The 20,466-nt window shown below is 35.4% G+C and overlaps 3 protein-coding genes and 1 non-coding gene across 6 annotated transcripts; 2 read left to right on the forward strand and 2 right to left on the reverse strand.

Annotated features, from left to right (window-relative positions):
- Positions 1-23: 23 nt before the first annotated feature.
- On the reverse strand, positions 24-4,344 carry LOC140777465 (uncharacterized). Of its 2 annotated transcripts, none has more exons than XM_073121602.1 (10): positions 4,189-4,344; positions 4,051-4,088; positions 3,534-3,580; positions 3,393-3,458; positions 3,008-3,048; positions 2,630-2,766; positions 1,986-2,076; positions 1,006-1,077; positions 604-716; positions 24-491 (listed from the first exon to the last, which is right to left on the reverse strand). In XM_073121602.1, exons 1-10 carry the CDS (start codon positions 4,260-4,262, stop codon positions 370-372), a joined length of 801 nt encoding a protein of 266 aa, XP_072977703.1. In that variant the 5' UTR covers positions 4,263-4,344; the 3' UTR covers positions 24-369. The 2 variants fall into 2 exon arrangements, with proteins under 2 accessions (XP_072977703.1, XP_072977702.1); XM_073121601.1 differs by having other exon boundaries at positions 3,534-3,583; positions 4,189-4,342.
- A 149-nt stretch (positions 4,345-4,493) lies between these two features.
- Positions 4,494-13,951, reverse strand: LOC140777466 (uncharacterized). Of its 2 annotated transcripts, none has more exons than XM_073121603.1 (4): positions 13,804-13,951; positions 8,952-9,092; positions 8,044-8,173; positions 4,494-5,312 (listed from the first exon to the last, which is right to left on the reverse strand). In XM_073121603.1, the coding sequence occupies exons 1-4, from the start codon at positions 13,894-13,896 to the stop codon at positions 5,221-5,223; spliced, it is 456 nt and encodes a 151-aa protein (XP_072977704.1). In that variant the 5' UTR covers positions 13,897-13,951; the 3' UTR covers positions 4,494-5,220. The 2 variants fall into 2 exon arrangements, with proteins under 2 accessions (XP_072977704.1, XP_072977705.1); XM_073121604.1 differs by having other exon boundaries at positions 4,494-7,074.
- A 1,006-nt stretch (positions 13,952-14,957) lies between these two features.
- LOC140777445 (sulfate transporter 1.2) lies at positions 14,958-20,098 on the forward strand. The gene is made up of 15 exons (XM_073121567.1): positions 14,958-15,087; positions 16,009-16,147; positions 16,406-16,761; positions 16,853-16,901; positions 16,982-17,189; positions 17,285-17,459; positions 17,545-17,610; positions 17,697-17,810; positions 17,889-18,005; positions 18,086-18,212; positions 18,305-18,591; positions 18,692-18,882; positions 19,233-19,318; positions 19,395-19,471; positions 19,563-20,098. Exons 3-15 carry the CDS (start codon positions 16,426-16,428, stop codon positions 19,704-19,706), a joined length of 1,977 nt encoding a protein of 658 aa, XP_072977668.1. The 5' UTR covers positions 14,958-15,087; positions 16,009-16,147; positions 16,406-16,425; the 3' UTR covers positions 19,707-20,098.
- A 263-nt stretch (positions 20,099-20,361) lies between these two features.
- On the forward strand, positions 20,362-20,448 carry TRNAY-GUA (transfer RNA tyrosine (anticodon GUA)). Its single transcript is given in 2 exon segments — positions 20,362-20,398; positions 20,413-20,448. It is a non-coding gene; the product is annotated as a tRNA-Tyr (tRNA).
- The last annotated feature ends 18 nt before the right edge of the window (positions 20,449-20,466 follow it).

Below are 20,466 nucleotides of genomic sequence, written 5' to 3' on the forward strand. Positions count from 1 at the left end.
AACTACATATTTTTCACTCATAATGAACTAAAAATATTTCATCTATTTATCCAAATGCTACATGGCCCAACAACCTCAAGTACAAAAGAAAAAAAAAAGATTATTTCTTTACAAAATCTTTTAACAAAACTTGAATAGTAATTTTATTACAACCACCCACCGACCTCATGTATAATATATTAAATTACAAACTAGGATAAAGTATGTTCATGTGTCGGTTTCACAAGATAAAGTTATGCCAGCTTCATGGCAGGAATAGCGGAGGAAATGTGATTTGCTCCAGTCCGGGATATCCATATCCAATTCAACCTGGCTTCATTCAGGATTCAGCCCCTAAATTGAGGATATAATGTCACCAAAGGACTCACATCACTCACTTTCTTCACTTTCTTCTAAACTCAGATGATTCATATTCTTCTCAAGGGGCGGCAAACCATCTTCAGAATCACTTTCGGATCCCTCCTTCGTATGTAGCGGCAGTTCATTAGTTTCTACAAATAAGAAAATAAGGACATTTTAGTTACTTTCCAACTGAATGCATGTCTAGAAGGCAGTTCAAAAAACATAAAAGAAATAATGCTTCAAATGCAAGTATGATCATACCCTTTGTGGATAGAGATGGTTTTGGAGTTCCCAAGTTACTAGACAACCAGGAGTTCTGGACGGAGATGATTTCAGAGCCATTTTCGCATTGGGAGTATGCCTTCAGAAGTTCTCTTCATGTTGAAGACATAACATCAAAATAGTTAATTAGAAACACCACATAGAATATATCTGCAGATTGATTAAACTAGGAAGAGAGAGCATGCATAAAACAGCAGCTCTCTTCCACGAGTAAGTTGGGAGCATTCACAGTTATCCTACGCAAATAGGAAATTAAAAAAGAACCGTGATATCAATTATGATGCAAATGCAAAAACTCCATCAAGCCATGTTTCAGCCACATAATGACTATTCTCTTTCTATTTTTTTGAACAGTTAAATGCAGCATTTACAAACACTTACTTGTTCAGAGACAAGAATGAATGGCCCCACTTGAATTTGCCTAACAGAAGGTTTGCCAGTTCTTCTTCCCCGCTGCCAAAATTGAAAGGAAATTTATTGGCTAGCAAAGCATTCAATTCCTTCTACAGATCAGCAGCTGAAAAGTGAAAACTCCAAAAATACAATTGCTGATTAAATAGGGGGCTTACTGTGTTATTGTCTTCTTATTGGTTAACAATCTTCTTTCTATATCTCACAACTTGTTTTCCATTGTATTGTTAAAGAAGTAATGATTTTGTTTTCTATTATTAGCAATGGTGAAGCAGGCTTGAGTCATCAAATCAGATTATGCTAACGTTCATAGACCCTGAATTGGCAGGAGGCTCTTGCATGGTGTTAAAACAATGTCTGCCTAAATGTGAATGCAAGTACTTTGGCTGCTTTGTCTTCTAGCATTTCTAGATTGGCCTATCAAGGACAAGCTAGATCATGATTTAATTACATAATATAATTTATAATCCATTAGGATAGGACTAAATATATGCACTCTTTAATAGTCTTAAGAGATGATGCAGAATGGAACCAAATTTTCTCTACAGTGACGTCCATCACATATTCCGTGGGGCTGCTTGATCAGATCAAATTTTTGGTAGAAGGAATTTAAAGGGGAAGAAAAAGGTTCATTATAACCATGCTGTGAGACCTAAAAAGTAATATCAGATAAAGGACAGATAATTACTTTTTCATGCACATCCCACTTCACAACATTAACATGATAATACATGAATTATTTTAAACCAACAAAATTAAACTTTCAAAGCTCAAATTTTCAACAACTTAAAAGAAAAACGAAAACAAATGCAGGGATAGTTACAAATGTTAACAAGCATTTTTTTCACAAATGTGCACAAGTACTTCAGCTGAATTTAAACTGATAAAACTTCTGAAAACTGAAAGGTAATACCTCAATAGCTAGCTAAAAACATGTGATGAGAAAGTACCAGATTATCAATGCCGCTGATAGTGCTTCAACACAGGATAACTCACATGGATGGCCATAATTCACAGGATTTGCTGCCACCAACCATGGCACTGCATCAGTTAGATAGATTAGTTAAATATTATACCGTCTCACAGACATACGACCATATAATAAAACTTTAGTAACTTGACTTGTAATCTCGCGACAGTTCTGCAAACAGCTATGCAGTAACATACATGAGCATATCCTGAAATGTATGTTATAACACTTGATCAACATATTAGTTCTCAAGCTAAGCTACGATCCATCAAAATTTGAATTACACTTGTGACAGGCTTCAGCCTTAAATATTCATGAAGTGATATAGTAATATATGGTTCTCCGTTTTTTTTTTTTGTTGCAGTTTTCAAGGTTGGAAATGTTTCATACAATCCTCCCGTAAGACCTAATATTCTGTAGCTAACATTTAAGAGAAACTTTTCACCCCAACACTAACCACCATAATTATCTTTTACCATTTCTAGTGTACAATACAGTTGGCCTCCTTATTGTACATATTCCACTTAGTAGAATATTATGTAAAGAACATCTAAGTATTTATTTCTCAGGCAATAATAAATAAGGAGCAATAGTTCCAAATATCACGGGTATCCAAGATCTCACAAAGACGAGGTGCACCACATCGAAGCTTCACAAAAGGAACATCAGTCAGGCGTGCCCATGAACAATCAACCACAGCCAGCCCTTTTCTTTGTATTAGAGCATGATCTCCCTTGGAGACACATTGTGTCCCTACAGGACTGCCAAAATGATAGAAAAATAAAGTCACAAATGAGGCAAACTATGTATCCAAGAAACGTAAGCTGTTTTATAAGACTCTTAGAGCACCAAAGATATATAGAGATTACATTCTTTGCAGTTTGCACAACCAGACAAGTTCTTACATTTCTATTTCTTCAAATGACAGACAAATCACTAGATGACATACTAATATACGACAACACATAATACATAAGTTTTTCAGAAAATCTCCTTACGCACCTCAGAACAACTCCACCAAAAGCATTAGTCACCCGCAACTCCTGCAAGATCAGTTAAGCCTGTCAATTATCATGACATGCCATACGTTGAAACAGAAATTTTTTACCAACTCACCTAGCCTTATCTTCAAACAAACTATTTTTTGTCACTTAACTTAGACTGACTAATACAAGAACATATAGGCAAATTTATGAAAGAAGAATTAATAGGAAGTCATCTGGGGCCATTAGCTCACTGTGACATAGACCTTATAGTGAAGAAGCAGAATAATATAAATCGCCTGTCCTCCATATGTGGTGCATATGGGGAGAGAATCTTCTGAAAGAAAAAGTATATAATGGATACTGGAAAATCCCTGGCAACACTACAGACTATACCGAATTACCTTCAAAAGACCAAATCTTGAAAGTTTGCGACCAGTGCATCTTTTGACATCACATTGTCCAAAATCCTGAAATAAAACAAGAAACAAGTTCAGTCCTCGAAGTCACTTGGTCATCATGGAGCTATTATAGATTATACTGACCCACATTGCAAGATGCACCGACAGAGCCTTCGGGTCCTCATTCACATCTTCTGAGGATAAGAGTCAGTACTCTTGTCAATATACTAGCTTTTCAGAATAAAGACATACAATATTACATAAGAATGAAGCAATGGTTTACATTCTGTTTACCGAAAACTACTATCTTGAAGATCTAACGAATAATCAAACACAAAATATCTCCAACATATTCCTGCATGTATGACATTTTTTGTTTTCACATCAGCTACAACATTCTGCATTTTACTCTCGTTCAAATGCCAAAAGTACAGCTAGTAGAGTTTTACGCATGAACAATTAGCCTCTTAATTTTTAAGGATCACTTGTGTGGCTCCCTCTGCTATGCTGCACATACGTAGCCAAGAGAATCCTTCATATCATGGCTATTGATAAAACTTAACTAGGCTTCTGGTTTTACCAAAACATCTGGAATCTAGCTGTGAGACTAAATCATGTACATCTAGCTAAATGAACATCCCAAAGGGACGTGAGATCATACCGTTATGAGTTGGGAGTGACGTCCCAGCATCACCATCCCTGCAACAAGAGAATAGAGAAGAATCCGTAACATTACCTTCAAAAAAACCCTTCAATAAATCAATATTAAAATCCAAAGATGATTCCTCTCCCCCCTTACCATGACACTTCTCGATTACTACTAGATTGGCCTCGGCCGCGGCCCCGCGACCTCCTCGACCGGTTGTAGCCCATCAAGAAGGAAGAGAAAGGCGGCGCCGGAGAAGGCGAGGCAAAGGGTTTTATATAAGAGTTTCCTATAAAATACTACCGACCCTATTTGGTCCCCGACGCACGTGAATAGGGCGTGCAGAACCTTCCGACTTTTTACAGAAGAGGCAGGGTGCGATTTGCAATTTGTGAAACCGCCTCTCTCGAATAATAATTTCGCTTAGATGCAGGGTGTCATACGCAAATATTTTCTATTGCACTCAAAACTCTACTTCCTCAGAAGTCTATTATCTAACGCATAAGATGCCCTCCAAGTTATTAAACTGAGAGCAAATAGATAATTTTAACCCCAAGGTAGGGTTAAAGTCTGTTTAACAGGCTAACACATAGATCCGAGTCCAAGATAGGATTAGAAGAGGGTAATTTGTAATAATAATAATAATAAAAAGGAATCTATTTTTCTGAAAGACAACAAAAAAGAGAGGGCAGTTTCGAAAAGTTAAGCCCTGTTATAATCGACACAAACGTTGGTTTTTATCTCTGATGACGTTAATTAATAGCTGGCAAAAAAGCGTCCGATGAGCAAGTAATCAGTTCCGTTTCTTTGCAGATTGGCATGGAAAGAGTGAGTGACAGAGAAAGAGAGAGAGTTAAATTGGCATGTAACAGTTCACTACAATTAGGAGGAGCCCAGAGAAATCTTTGACTTTTGGAAGAAGATTGACTAAAAACACTCTTTATGTTTTGCCTTTAACGTCTGTAACACCTTAAGATTCTTTCGGAAGACTTGTAGGTCAATAGTTTCATAAAATCAAACCAATGATACATCTAGGAGAAGATAAGACGGTGACCTTTTAATACAAATCTCACACTTGATTGTAATATAGAGTACTATAAAAAATAAATTAAGCCCAACGGTATAAATGAAAATAGCAAAGAAAACACAACTCTAGCGGATTCTCAGATGCATAAAAATTTTAAGTCATCCTGTTGCATCGTAACCATATGAGTATTCATCGTTCGACCTTTGTTTACTTTCATGCTTCAGGAAGAGTAAATTTGATCTGACAACAGCTGATGAAATAGAGAAAGTTATACCAGTTCATAAAATAAGAAACTGAAATATCTAAAATACTCTTCAGCAAATTATTTACCGAAGGGCGACAAATCGACAATGTTATTGTCTCAAAAGTGAGCGGATCAAATTAATTTACACTGTAGTATTATGATCATTACAAATATATAGTTACTTTAACTCATCTATGTGATAACTATCTGCGAACATCGTAGCACTTTCAGGTAATAAAAGCAAAATTCAAGAGTTGAATGAAAAATACTCATATGAACATGTGCTAAATCCCTAAACGTTTTGAGAGGTGAATTCTAAGAAACTATGACATGCAATTTGCCAATTACTCATTTGAGTTCAATAAGAAAGATTGTGAGAAAGACCTGGTGGCCGAGCTAAAATCCTAGCTCATGTTCAACTCGAAAAGAATTTGAGGCAGCTCGTGCTAGGCTCATTTTATCTTAATGTGCTAAGTCTAACTCGTTTAAAACACAAGTCATTTAGTCTGTTTAGAGCTTAACTAGCTCTATTAACTTAACAAATTATCAAACGACTTAGATAGTTAGATACTATAGCACTCATAAGTCATAACATTAAAATATTACGAAGAAATTAAAAATAATAGCTAAATGAAGAACCAATAGCAATCTAACAACTATATTATTTATTAATTAATTATCAAAGTATAACCATTAGACTAAAATTCGAGCCATATTGAGCTGAACAACGAACTAGATTGACCGCCCTGAGCCTCATGCACTTAAATACCCTTTTTAATCTATTTTCTATATACATAATATATATTAAATTAGGCAAATAAAAAAATATAATCAGGAGATAAGACAATTTCTTTTAGAATTAATTACAATTAACTCTCCTAAACTATCAACATCTTCCACATATATATTTTGAACTTCTTTTACAACATCGACCTTCTAACTTAAGAAAATTCTGAGTTCAGAGAATCCAAATAGTTACTTTTTTTCTTAGTTGAGGGTTAATATGAATATATTTCTTCATTTAGGAATTCTATATGGATAATAAAAAAGTTCAAAATATATGTAAAAATATAAAAGCTTAGAGGGGCTAAGTATAATTATCCCACTTCGTCTGTATTTCTTATCTGTTTTTCTTTTCCTTCATTGCATCTTTGGTTCAAAAGTTCCAATTCTGTATAATTCTGGATGCATTGCACAATTCTCTCATTGTAAGCAGCTATGTAAGTAGTTATGCATCAAAGAAAACCCCTAACCCCCCTACCAGATGATACTTTTACAATTAAGTCCCTTGGATGATTCACTCTCTGTCTTTCTATTAGTAACTTCCAAAATTAGCCACATTGATGATTCATTCTCTCCATTTTCATTAATACTTTCCTATTCTGAGATTCATGCATTTGAAACTCTATTTCCATCAGCCTGTCTGAAACAATAACAGAAGCCTAATTTTTCCTTCAAGCCCTTCATCTCTCTTCCACCATGGGCCGACGAAAGCTTCCCATTAGAAAGATAGATGAGCCCTCTAGGCTTCAGATTACTTACTCAAAGCGTAAACATGGTCTTATCAAGAAGATCTATGAGATGTCAGTGCTTACTGATGTGGATGTTGCCTTCATATCCTTCTCACAAGCTAAAAGGTTGAGTTTCTTCTCTGGCACCAAGAGGTAGATCCTTGATTTCTCATCTCATACTATACTGTGCTTCATAGTTCTTGGTGTTAATTCCTCTTCCCTATTTCTTCTCTAACAGAAATTCCTTTTCACTATTTCTGCAGAATCGAGGATGTATTTAAGCAATATACAGATTCACCAGTGTTTCAACAAAACCAGTATGTTATGATCTCTACTGCTATCATATTTTGTTGTTCCTTTTTTTTCTTTTTCTTTTTTGGACCATCATCTAATTATTGATCCTATGTTTCCTCTCAATCACTTACTATCTTGTTCAATATGAACATGCAGTAATTTAGTGGAACAAGAGGTATGTACTAATGACATTGAAATGTTCACAGTTTTTCTTTCTTTTTACTGGACCCTATCTGACTATTTTCTTGCTTTTTTAAATATTGTAGCAAATTCTCAGGACATTGGATTCAATAAGAAAGCAAACTGATGCAAGATTATCTTCTAATGCTGAGTTATCTCTCCTCCTCTGTATCTGTAGATATATGTATATGCATTTGCGTAAGCAGGTTGTATGTGCTTATAATTTTATATGCATCTGTATAGGATTCTGTACTTTTAGTTCAATATGTCAACACATAAACAGGTTAAATATTACAGATCCTCTCCTACCATGTTGTTTCACCCCAAACACATTCTTCGTCACTGTCTAGAAATCATGCTTTATTAACTAATATCTTATCCTTTTCTGTCTACATTCGACGATCTATTCGTTCCTTGGATCTGTTGGGGCATCTCAAATCAGAATCAGGGTATGCAAATCCCTATGCTTCAGTCTTCGCATATGTCTCACCACTGTTCATGCATGTATTAACTATTACTTTGCTTAAGTTTTTCTTGTTGTGAGTTTTGTTCATCTACTTCAGGCCCTTGAGCAAGAGGTTCAGATGAAGGAAGAGGAGCTTATGAGAGCAAATGCTGAAATCAAGTAAACTTACTACTACTACTTCCATATTCTAGTTTGTGCTCATGCATCAAAACAGGCACACATGCATGCGTGTATATATATTGAGAGAAAAGGAAAAAAAAACAATAAATGTACTGAATTTTCTTACCAATAATTTTCCTCCATGTAGGAAGTTTGAGATAGACGATTCTGAGACTATCGAAACACTTGAGGAGATTGAGGCACAGGAGCAATTTCTGATCAATGCGCTGCAACGTTTTTCTCAGAGAAAGGTGACCCTGCCTTCACTTCCAACATTTAAGATTGTTAATACTTAACATAAAAGAAAACTACTCTGATAAGCTGCTTTGCTTTTATACAGATGTTCCTGACTGAAACTTGCAGTGGGCCCAGTGGACCATTAATTAATCAGGTAAGATATAAACAACAATGCACCTAAGAACAATTTAGAACATATTAGCATTGACTTGTGCAAATAAATGAATCACTAAGAATTTTATGGGAGGATGTAATTTCTTTGATTACTTTTATGGCTGCTGTAACCCTAGCCATATATACAAATTGGAAATTGGTTGTTTGGAGCATCAAATTCTTTTGAAAGCAAATCATTGAAGGGTTTATAGGATTCCTTTTTACATGCTATTGCTTCTTTTACTTTTGCTCTTCCTTTTAGAGTTATTGGGCCTTGTAAAAATCCTGAGTTAAGGGGAAAAATAATAACTCTTTCTCTAACAATCATCAAAATTATTTCTTCTCAGAACCACCACCCACAGAGCGAACAATGGTATGTCAAGCCAAACGACAACGTAAGTCAAATTTTGTCCTTTTTTTATTGAGTGAATAAGAAGACAAATCAAATAATACAAAAGCATTGATGGTCATTGTAGCTAATGGTTGGTTTCATTCTCCTCCTTTGCAGCTGGAAATGATGCTAGGAGTAAATTTAAATATAGCATAAAACAGTAGGAAAAGTCTTGTTTTCATAATTTTCAGTAGTTTCCATATGTGGTTTACAGACTCCCAGATACCAATATGAAGCACAGCAAACTGCCAGACCTGCAGAGATGAACTGGATGCGTCAAACACAACAAACAACCGGACCTGCAGGGATGAATTGGGTGCATCAAACACCACAAACTGCTGGACCTGCCGAGATGAACTGGATGTATCAAAACCATGGCTCTGAAAATTACACCTCTTTCAGAAGAGGTAACACAGATCATGCCCATTAAAGTTAGTTAATACTCCATGCAATTCAAAGTTTTGCGAATGCAAATTGAAAATTAGACATGCTTTTATGTTATTCAATGTTCTAGATGTTGGAAAAAGTTGATAGAAGCACAGCTGGTGAATGTATAGGAAGGAGAGTTAACTGAGAATGAATAAATTAGCTTGAAAACAACATTTACTTGGACAAGTGTTAAAGTAATATTTTAAGTTCCAATAAGATAATGAAGATAATATGGCAGATTTCCATTTTAAATGCATTCAACAAGTGCCAGAAGCTTGGAGTCAGCGTACTCTTTGTGGATCCAACATGTTCATAAAAGATTATGCTGGAGAATATTTGGGGACCTAATTAATTCTCAAGGTCCATGAATGAAAATACCACTTACTGCAATCTCTACCTGTCCTCCAAGACACCAAAGATTACATGCCTTATGATTAAAATCCTTCTAAACAATCTATTCATTTCATTTAAGTCTGATGTTTCAAAATACTTACCTAACCCATGAAGGGAATATTAAACCTATGACACTGCTACATGGAAGGACTCATTGAGCCCTGAGTTCCTTAATCCCAAGGTGAGCTTGCGCACAATTCAGCTCAACCAGGCTCAACTTAATAAGGGTATGTATATAGACCCTTATCAAGCCGAGCCTGAGTGAGCTGATATGTGTATACACACACACACACACACACACACACAAAGTAACTCAGTTGCAATTGGGTTACATGTTTGATTGCATTTTACAAAGTGTAGAATATGCAAGATTCAATTCAAGCTTGAATCAAGCAGGATGTTGGATGCTGTAAGCTTGATGCGATCTTGATTTAGGCTTAATTTGAAGTAGACTTGAATTTGTTTATCAAGAAGCTCGAAATGGGATAAGGTTCGCCTCAAGCTCAGAATAGGCCTGAATTAAAATTAATCAATTCAAACTAGATCCTTCATAGATTACAACCAAATACTAACTGATTCGTAAATTATGACCCTACCTGATTCATCAAGAGGGTGCTTATATGCAGATAACCCTACCTAATTCATAGGTTACAATCAAACGCTTCAAAATTTTCTTTCTAAAATGAAGATAAAACTAGACATATGAGGGTTTATGCATGAACTTTTCACCAGTTGTCATTACCTCCGCTTATCACTACCATTCCCGCAAAATTTCCACCTAAATTTCAGAAATACCTAAAGTACCCTTTCTAAGAATACTGGTTATAAATTTTTTACTTTCCATAAATAGTAAATATAATCAATACTAGTTTCCACGTAGATAATATTAAAATGTTAGATTTATAGAATTCCTCAATACCGCATTTATAAAACTATTATTTACGATCAATAAAATTATATCAAAAAGTTAATACCTAAGACATCCTATAGGGCCTATTAAGTAATTGGCACACAAGCAACTATATTTATCCGTACAAAATAAATAATTACTATTTTAGGCTTTTAGCCTCATCCCATTGTTTTCCAACCAAAAACCAAAATATCATAAAGGATGAGGATCAACTTTAAGTAAAGTAATGGTTCCTTTGATCAACTATTGCTTTGCTCCCGCCCACCCCCTTAGGAGAGTTTCCTTATTGACCTCACTTTGGTCAAGGACTACCTTCGCTCAAACAAACTAGAACAAAATCCTATTGGAATTCCAAGGCCTATGATCGTTCCAAATCCCAAAAGTTGATCTCGAACATCATAATATGAGAAATCCAAAGTCAGAAAAATGGGCGAGAAAATCAAGTAGATTTTCAGTAGAAAAGAGGATAGGAAATCCACTTGATTTACAATTAAAAATCGGGTAGAATAGTAAAGAGGCTAGCAAATCGGTAACCTTGTTAAAGAAGCATGTCAAATATCCCGATTCTCAAAATCGAGCAAGAAGACTACCTTCATGAGGTTGAAGGGCACCTTATCATGTAACCAAAGAAGGCCTTAATCTAAAACCAAATCATTTTCTATCACCTCCTTTTATCAGTTTCCTTTATATGTCTAGAAAATTGGAGTTTTTGCAAAAAAAATATATTCATTTTATCTTTTACAATCTACTTCCAAGCCAAAGAAATTCTGTTCCGAAAAGATTTCAAATGAGTTAGAAGAACTAGCTGCTTGCTTGGTGATTATCTTGTTGGAATTAATTTTAATTAATTACAATATATATGGGGTTATATGTGATATAAATATATATTGAATAATGAACTGTCAAATATCTAATAAGATCTGTTATGAAGTGATCAAATTAAGTATTATTTATGGATTTAATATGTGCCATAAGGAGTAGGGCCTTTAATGTGTAAAATGCGTATTAATAACTTTATTATTTAGTAATAGTCTAAATTATATAAAGTTTGAAAATAATACAATTATGCTATTAGTCCCTGGGAAACACAATTAAATATGACAATTTTTGTAAATAACGAAATAATATAGGCAAATACTGAATTTAGACCCGCTAAGGATCCAATAAGGAAAATAAGCTATAGATCAACTCTTCTGAAGAGGTGCCTATTAAAAGAGAAGAGGAAGAGGTGCCTATTAAAAAGAGAGAGGAAGAGGTTTGTCTCATTCTCTTTCAAATTCTAATCCTCTTTCTCTCTACTTCCATCTCTCTATCTCTCTTTCTCTCTCTTATAAATAGAGATTGATCTTGAGTAATTTGAGATGGAGTTTTTAGTCAAAAATTTGCAATTCGGATGTCTTTCCTTGTGTAGAATAAGTGTCGTTGCCGTTTCTCTTGCTCTCTCCATTGAACTTGAGAGGGATTACTTGAAGATCTAAAAGCTTCTAGTGATCATTGGGGATTGTGTCTCTCTGAAAGATCATGACTATAGACCAAGGTAATTTAGAATTAAAGATTAGAGGTTCACTAGAGGATCATGGTAAATCTAAGATTTATGATTTATGGTATGATTATGCATGAATTAATTTTCTATCACATCTTTCTTTTTTGAACTGAGATTGCACCATTAAAGCAACTAGAGTACAAATTCATCAACTCAACTATTAGAAATATAAACATGCTTCTATTTCCAAGAAAAGAAGTTACAAAAAGAAACAGAAAAATATCGATGGAGCTTATGATTAAAGAATTAGGGCAATAGGAATGATGTCAGACCGCCAATTATCCAACATTGCTACTAAGCAAGATGCTTGATACTGATTTTCATAGAAACAAAGGTTACAAGAAGTAGAATGCAAGATGAAATATGAAACCTCTATCATGGTAGAGAAGCTCAAGTTGATGTCACTTCTGCTTTGAATATATGACCTAACAAAAAAGATATTGATTCCTTGAGAAAATGACAAACAAACCTTAGAGTGCTTCTATTACTCTTCCACCAGTACCCAAACAATTACTTCATCTGGATTAGAATGCATTTCAGTGGAGCTGCCTGTTAATAAACTTTTGATCTAGTTTACGTTTCTTGACCTATGTAATTTGAAATTGTATATTTGCTTATCAGAACTAACTCAGCATCTGTTTATTAGGAATCGAACATGGAGACGATCTCAGCATCAACAATTACTTCTGCTGAGGAGGTGCAATAAGGTCCCCTTATCCATGTTGGAGAACTTTTGAAGTTTGTTAGCCTATTTAGAATAATGAAAAGCAAAGACTATTGCTTGATTAAACTTGGTCATGTGGAAAATGGACATGTAATTCACTATGTTGAGGTTCAATTATGATTTTCGTTAAACATATAGCTCAGGTGTCATAGAACCAGTCTTCAGAAACATATGATAATTGAAACTTGCAGTTATGAAGCTACATTCCTTATTATTGTTTACTTGTTTCTGAATCATTATGGCTATGTTCTGGATCACCATTTGATCAGAAATAGTCGGATAATAGTTTCAGATAGCTGCTTTTTGCATACCTATATCTGTTTCCCACTTCATTACTAGGCATTAAATGCAAATTATGTTCGGGTCTCATTACAATTTCCTACAATGCAAAATAGGGGAAAAAGTCAAGCAGCGAATCCACTGGGTTTGGTACAGTGTTGGTCTTGGAATCTTATATCCCATGTTGAATTACAAAGGCAAATGCATTAACTACTGTCACCGTTTTGGAAATAGATATGTCATTGTGGAGGTTGTGTACTAACTAAGAAGCTCTGATAGTGAACGTGCTATACTTATTGAAAGAATTCCGTTTGTAAAAAATTCCAATCAAATTACTTCTTTTAAATTCTTCTGGTGATAAGGCCAAAAAGAAAAAACAGATACTAGATATATTAATTAAAATATGATTTAACTTGGGGTTTCATGTGTTAAAGAAACAGACTAAAAAGTCCCTTATTTGTACATCACTACTGCCTCTAAATCCACTCGACCATAGTAGAGATATCCTCATGCCATCCAGTTCAAAAAACGATAACTGCACTTCATGACAATCCTTAAAAGCTCAACTTTCATAACACACATAGAGAATAAAACTAAAGTTGTCGTGATGCTCAGATATGTCAACAGAGTTAAGATACCATGTTGAATAAGAAGAGAGATGCAAGGGCCTAATGGAGATGTATTGGCACGTCGAGAGGTAATCTAAGAAATTAAGCTGCAAGAACTGCCACAAAAATGAAGTATCCAACTCCTCATTACAGCTAAATCCAAAAGAGGCCCAAGATTCCAGATCACAGAGAGATGAGTAAGGAGATGGAAAGGACGAACCTTTGGGGGTATCCAGGAGAGGAACAGCCTCTGAGATGGTTTTGAGCTCTTGCACCTCTTCCGAACATACCTCCAAGAACACAGTGGAGACATCTTTCTCTCTTTCTCCCACTCTCTTTTTCCCCTTCCTGTGGTGAGTAGCTTCAGAAATTACTTCATTTCCTATATCATATTACTTCAAGGTTTTTCTACATGTATAACCTTCTAACCCTCAGATTAAACTAATTATTAAACTTTCATCTATTTCACTAAAAGGATAAAAAAACTTCTATTTATTTTTTTTACATACTCCTTTTAGTTAATGGTTATTATGTCATATATATATATATATATATATGCAAAAACTATGATTTTTAAAGGGTATAGAAATAAATGTAAATTTAGAAGGGCATGCATACAAATAAATCACTCTAGAGGGTATAGATGTAAAGAAATCTTTATATTTTTATTTTTAAGTTCTAATTTATTTTCCCAATAAAACAATAGAAAGTAAAAATAATTAGGAGTAAGTCCACTTCGTCGATTTTTCTTTAAAAAAATATTTAAATAGTACATAGATAGATTTAAAGCAAGTGTCACTTTAAACTAAAACAAATACTTAAAAACTAAAATAAGAATATTTCATATTTAAGTTATTTAAAATTTAGTAATAGTTAACTCCAACGAGTATTATATTTTTTTTAAGGGTGTAATGTGCAAAGAAACCTAATTTTAAAATATAAATATACTATTAACTAAATATTTTAAAATTTTAGGACTAAAATACCCTTTAGATAAAGAATAAAATAAGTAATATTAAGATTAATTATATAACTTGGCAAAAGTAATTTACTTAGCTTGTTCGGTCAATTTTTATCGAATTAATTACTTATTCAATCTAAAAACAAAATTGAACCGGTGTGATATAAGTTCTGGATAACTATGGTTTCTCTTTCTCCGGTAGCCTTTATTTTTTCCTTTGTTTTTTAATTATTATCGGTCGGTCTGTCCCTCTCGTAAATAAGTCACCCTTTCAGCTTAAAAATTAATTAATTAATTAATTAAATGAAAATAAAAGAAGGTCGTCTTTGGATCCTATTCATGCGGCTTACGCAGTGATATTATGTGTGTGTGTGGATTACAAGGTTCGTTGAACCTGGACGGGTTTGACTTTACGAAATCGCCTCTTGCCACCAAGTGCGGGAATTGAACTGGTGGAATGGCCTAAAAAAGTTATTTATTTCTTTTTGATTCTTGAGGAAATCTTTTTCAAACCAGAAGATTTTGGGAATCCACCGTTAAAAGGTGATTCTTTTTTATTCTCTTTCTTTCATCCACTGTGTTTTTTTTCCCTCCTCTGCTATGGAAATGCATCATATTTATTATACAACATGTGGGAGATTCTTTAATGTTCTCTATTTTGGATCGATTTGCGTCATCTGATCGATCTTATCCATACCATTATCTAATGCCCGTTTTGCCTGTCTATGATTTGGAATATTTTTTGGGTCGTGGATTGTTCCATAAGTTTGTCCAACCATTGGAGTTTATTTGCATGGGTTGACCTTGGAATTCTCCCATGTGTGGCGATGGGTTTTGCTGCAGGGTTTCTCTGTTTTTTAATCTGCAACTAGGCATTATGTGATCGTGCGATTGCTTCAAAGGTTTTATCTTGATTATTTTGAGAAGAGCTGAGGTGACATAAAGTACACGTCCTTTTTTAAGTGCATTATTGGTTAGAACTTTATTGCATCTTGATGTATTCCTGATCTGAAGTTGTTGTTGAGTCGTTGAATTATTTTTATTTTTCTTTCTGAGTTTGTGCTGATCCTTTCTGCACAGTCTTCCACATTATGGCAGTGGTCACAACGAAATTAATTCTATTGCTATGAATTTTGACTTTACCATATCTGCGGAAGATCTTTACCATGGAGCTGAGAGGAGAATAACTGAGTAGTAAACTTTTTCTACATTGAAGTCAACTGTGAATTAGATGAATAATTGTTCGTTCACTGAATAACTGAGATTTATCTTTGTATATCTTCTGTAGATGAGTTCTTTAAGTTTTAGATGATTCACGTTTCACATTAGAAGTTGACTTGGAATTTTAATAACTCGTTTGCAGCTTTCAGTAGTTCTTAACATGTTAAAAGTATGACGCTATGATTAAAGTATTGCTTCTCTACTTGCCTTCGTTGTCTTGAACAATCCTGTATTGTCTTCCAGGTTCGTAGTTGCCAGTGCGAGTCTGGTTGGGAGAGAGTTTGACTTCTATTAGTTTGAGGCCTATAAAATGCTCTCCGTATACTTGCCAATACCATCAAGATTGTGCTGTGAAGTATACATTATCTAAATTCCAGTTTGTGTGAGTTCTAGTTATTCCTTCGCTTGTTTTCATCCAAAATAACATCTTTTCTAGAGATATAGTACTTTTATTTCATCAACGATTACTACTGACTCTGTAGAAAGTCATAACTATGGCAGCCTATCTTCATGGAGAACGGATCTAAATAAATTCTTTTGAGTTGATGCATTGAAGCGTGATTGCTAGAGTTTAAACTTGGCTATCAGTTTCTGGTAGTAGTATCTTTTCTTTGTATAACTACTCCTTTCAACTTTACAGGTTCATTCTTTAAGTCAGTGATGGGTCACTCAGTTTGCGACGAAGTGGAAAACTATCAAACGGGTGTAAGAAGCCTTCCATCCTCACAACGGTGGACAGAGAAGAATCAATCTGTTTACAAGGTGGGACTTCCTCCGCGGAGGAATCTGTTCTCAGAATTTAGCGACAGAGTAAAGGAAACATTCTTCGCGGACGATCCTTTACGTCCTTACAAGGACCAGCCAAAATCGAGGAAGCTCGTACTAGGAGTGCAGTTCTTCTTTCCAATCCTTGACTGGGGAAGACACTACAAACTAAGTAATTTCAAAGGAGATTTAATTGCCGGGTTGACTATTGCAAGCCTGTGTATTCCTCAGGTATATACAGAAAGAGTTGGTTAATGTGATTCTAATATGAGCTAGCTCACCATATTATATTGCCTAACATGAGATTTTTCTCGTAAACTAGGACATCGGCTATGCAAAGCTTGCTAGCCTGGACCCGCAATATGGGCTCTGTAAGTTGATATACTCTCATGGTACTGAAATTCTAAGTAGTAGTTCCTATGCAATGAGCTTGCTATTTTATTTGTTGCAGATACCAGTTTTGTTCCTCCTCTAATTTATGCAGCAATGGGTAGTTCGAGGGATATTGCGATTGGACCGGTTGCTGTCGTGTCTCTCTTGCTCGGCACGCTTCTTCGGAATGAGATTGATCCATCGAAGAATAAGGAGGGGTACCTGCAGCTTGCATTTACTGCAACGTTCTTCGCCGGTGTCACTCAGGTGGCACTAGGATTCCTGAGGTAAGAACTATTCTATGTAAATTCCTACTTCAACATTTATTTTCATCTGTCAGAGGATCTGCAGATCCAACCATTGTCTTGATCACACATTGCAGGTTGGGATTCCTTATCGAATTCCTGTCTCATGCTGCCATAGTTGGATTCATGGCTGGGGCAGCTGTTACTATTGCCCTTCAACAGCTGAAAGGATTTCTTGGAATAAAGGACTTCACCAAGAATACTGACATTGTGTCTGTCATGAAATCTGTGTTTGGCGCAGTTCATCATGGGGTAAGACCATAAGAAAGACTTTGCTCTCTTGTCCTACTTGCCAAAATATGAGTTAACCTTACTAAATTTTGCGTTTTTTTCCCAGTGGAACTGGCAAACTATACTGATAGGTGTGGCCTTTTTGGCGTTCCTCCTGTTTGCGAAGTACATTGTAAGAACTTATTCTATTACAGAATGATTCTTTTAAAGTATATAGTAATTAATCTTATTATAACACTAGTCATTTGAGTTTAATAGGGGAAGAAGAAGAAAACTCTTTTCTGGGTGCCAGCAATTGCTCCTTTGCTTTCAGTTATTATATCCACCTTCTTTGTGTACATAACTCGTGCTGACAAGCAAGGCGTTCAGATTGTAAGTTCTTAAAGAGAAGCTAGAGAAGGGTTAATATCACTGGAATATGTTACGAGGCTTGTCACTGATAAATTACAGGTGAAGAATATAGAGAAAGGAATCAACCCATCATCAGTTAACCAAATCCATTTCACTGGTTCATATGCTGCAACAGGTTTCAGAATTGGGGTGGTCGTCGGAATGGTAGCATTGACGGTATTATAAGAGAACAACTTAAATGCTTCAATCAAATATGACAAACATGTGTTGTGTTAAATGATGCAAATATTTATCAGGAAGCCATAGCTATTGGAAGAACATTTGCTGCGATGAAGGACTATCAGCTAGATGGAAACAAGGAAATGGTGGCACTAGGATCTATGAACATCATCGGTTCGATGACTTCGTGCTATGTGGCAACAGGTAATGTAGATAAAATACTTCATAAGAGTCACTCACTGTGAATCAGAAAAAACTTACAAGTTATGTACTTAAGGATATGATGCTGTATGCAGGATCATTCTCGCGGTCAGCAGTCAATTTTATGGCTGGCTGCCATACGGCAGTTTCCAATATAGTTATGTCAGTGGTAGTAATGCTGACACTAATAATGATCACTCCCCTGTTCAAATATACGCCAAATGCCATACTTGCAGCTATTATTATCTCAGCTGTGCTAGGACTGATTGATTACAAAGCAGCATATCTTATCTGGAAGGTTGATAAATTGGACTTCGTGGCATGCATAGGAGCTTTCTTTGGTGTTGTGTTTGCGTCTGTGGAGATTGGCCTCCTAATTGCGGTTAGAATCTAATCCCAGTCTGAGAATATCTTCATTTTGGAAGATCTTGCCTTGGAACAACAAAGATTAGCTTTGCTCTTCTCTTTTTCTTCCAAAATAGGTTTCAATATCACTAGCTAAGATCCTTCTTCAAGTAACAAGGCCAAGGACGGCATTGCTTGGGAATCTTCCACGAACTACCATATACAGAAACGTTGAACAGTACCCCGAGGCCAAAAAGATTCCAGGGGTTCTAATTGTCAGAGTAGATTCTGCCATCTACTTCTCCAACTCCAACTATGTCAGGGAAAGGTAATAACCTCATCCTCATTGCCTTATTGGCTACTAAGCTAGCGATCTTTTCTTTTGTACTAATTCTAGCTATCAGAACTTACTTGATGGGATGAAGAAAAAAGGAAGCAAAAAGTAACATACAGCCTTATGACTGACTGTTTAAATGCTGAGATGACAATAAGATTGATGCAAAATCCATAGATTGGAACAAGTTCCAATATGCTTCCAAGGTCTAAGTTTAGTGTGCCTTTTCAAATATTCACGTCATGATGAACAAGTAGATGTTGAAGTATAGGTATATTTTGTGTTGTTTTGAGTGATGAACTGATGTCTCCTCTATCACCAACTACCTTTCCTCCTCCTATCAGAATCCTAAGATGGCTGACAGACGAGGAGGAGCAGCTAAAAGCACAAAACCTACCAAGAGTTGATTATTTGATCGTCGAGATGTCACGTAAGAAAATCATACTTTTACATAGACTTTACGCATCCAGGTGATTAACTACGATTTGTTGTGTTACTTTCTGCAGCGGTAACTGACATTGACACCAGTGGCGTTCATGCCTTAGAGGACTTGTATAAAGGCCTCCAGAAGCGCAGTGTTCAGGTCAGCAAAGAACCTGAGCTTTATCTCAAAACATTCGTCAAAAGTCTGTCTAGCTTACAGATTTGAAACATTCTTATAAATTACCTCACAGCTTATTCTTGCCAATCCGGGGGCTGTGGTGATTGAAAAGCTTCATCTTGCCAAGTTCACAGAGATCATCGGCCAGGACAAGATTTTCCTGACGGTCGGAGACGCAGTGAAGAGTTGTGCTCCTAAGGCGATAGAAGATGCATGAAAGAGAGTAATAAATGGCATACCTCCCAAGGAAAATAAGTGTGTTATGTATATATGTGTGTTTGCTTCTTGCAAGAGTGTGTGTGTGTGTGTGGTTCTTCTTCTCTTGCAGTTTTTGTTGAATTACTGCTGAAGTAGAATGAGAACTCACATGAAGAGAAGAAGAGTCCTGCATCAGGAAAAGAATGCCATTATGATATATGAGAAGGAGTGGGTGGCAGTGGCTATGTCAATAACTTAGTATTTTTGAGTGTTGGGGATACCAAATGTTTGTGCCACATGCGCACTAATGAAAGTTGATGGCTGACTTGAAAGTGGGCCTAGGATATCAATATATCATTGTGCTAAATCTTCTACTTGTGAATGAGAGGCACGTTGAAGAAATTTATAAAGATAATTTGTAGCTTCTCCCCACTTAGCTTATCCGGAAAGATAAAAAATAATTTTTTTTAATTATATTATAAATTTGTCGGTTAATTATCGACTAAATAAAATAGCTAATCCTCTTTAATAATTAGGTTGAGCTAACTATTATTTTAAATAAAAAAAAGTCATAATAAATTTAAACCATGTATAACTTCTCGATAATAATTAATTTCTATATTTAGGATTTTTCTCTTTGAAATATAATAAGATAATTAATATAAAATAAGTAACCGACCTTAGCTCAGTTGGTAGAGCGGAGGACTGTAGTTGGAACAACAGACATCCTTAGGTCGCTGGTTCGAATCCGGCAGGTCGGATAATAATAATTTTTATTA

This window comes from Typha angustifolia, chromosome 15 (genome assembly GCF_048772165.1).
Source record: "Typha angustifolia cultivar Huaian chromosome 15, ASM4877216v1, whole genome shotgun sequence".
In the NCBI taxonomy this organism is placed as follows: Eukaryota; Viridiplantae; Streptophyta; class Magnoliopsida; order Poales; family Typhaceae; genus Typha; species Typha angustifolia.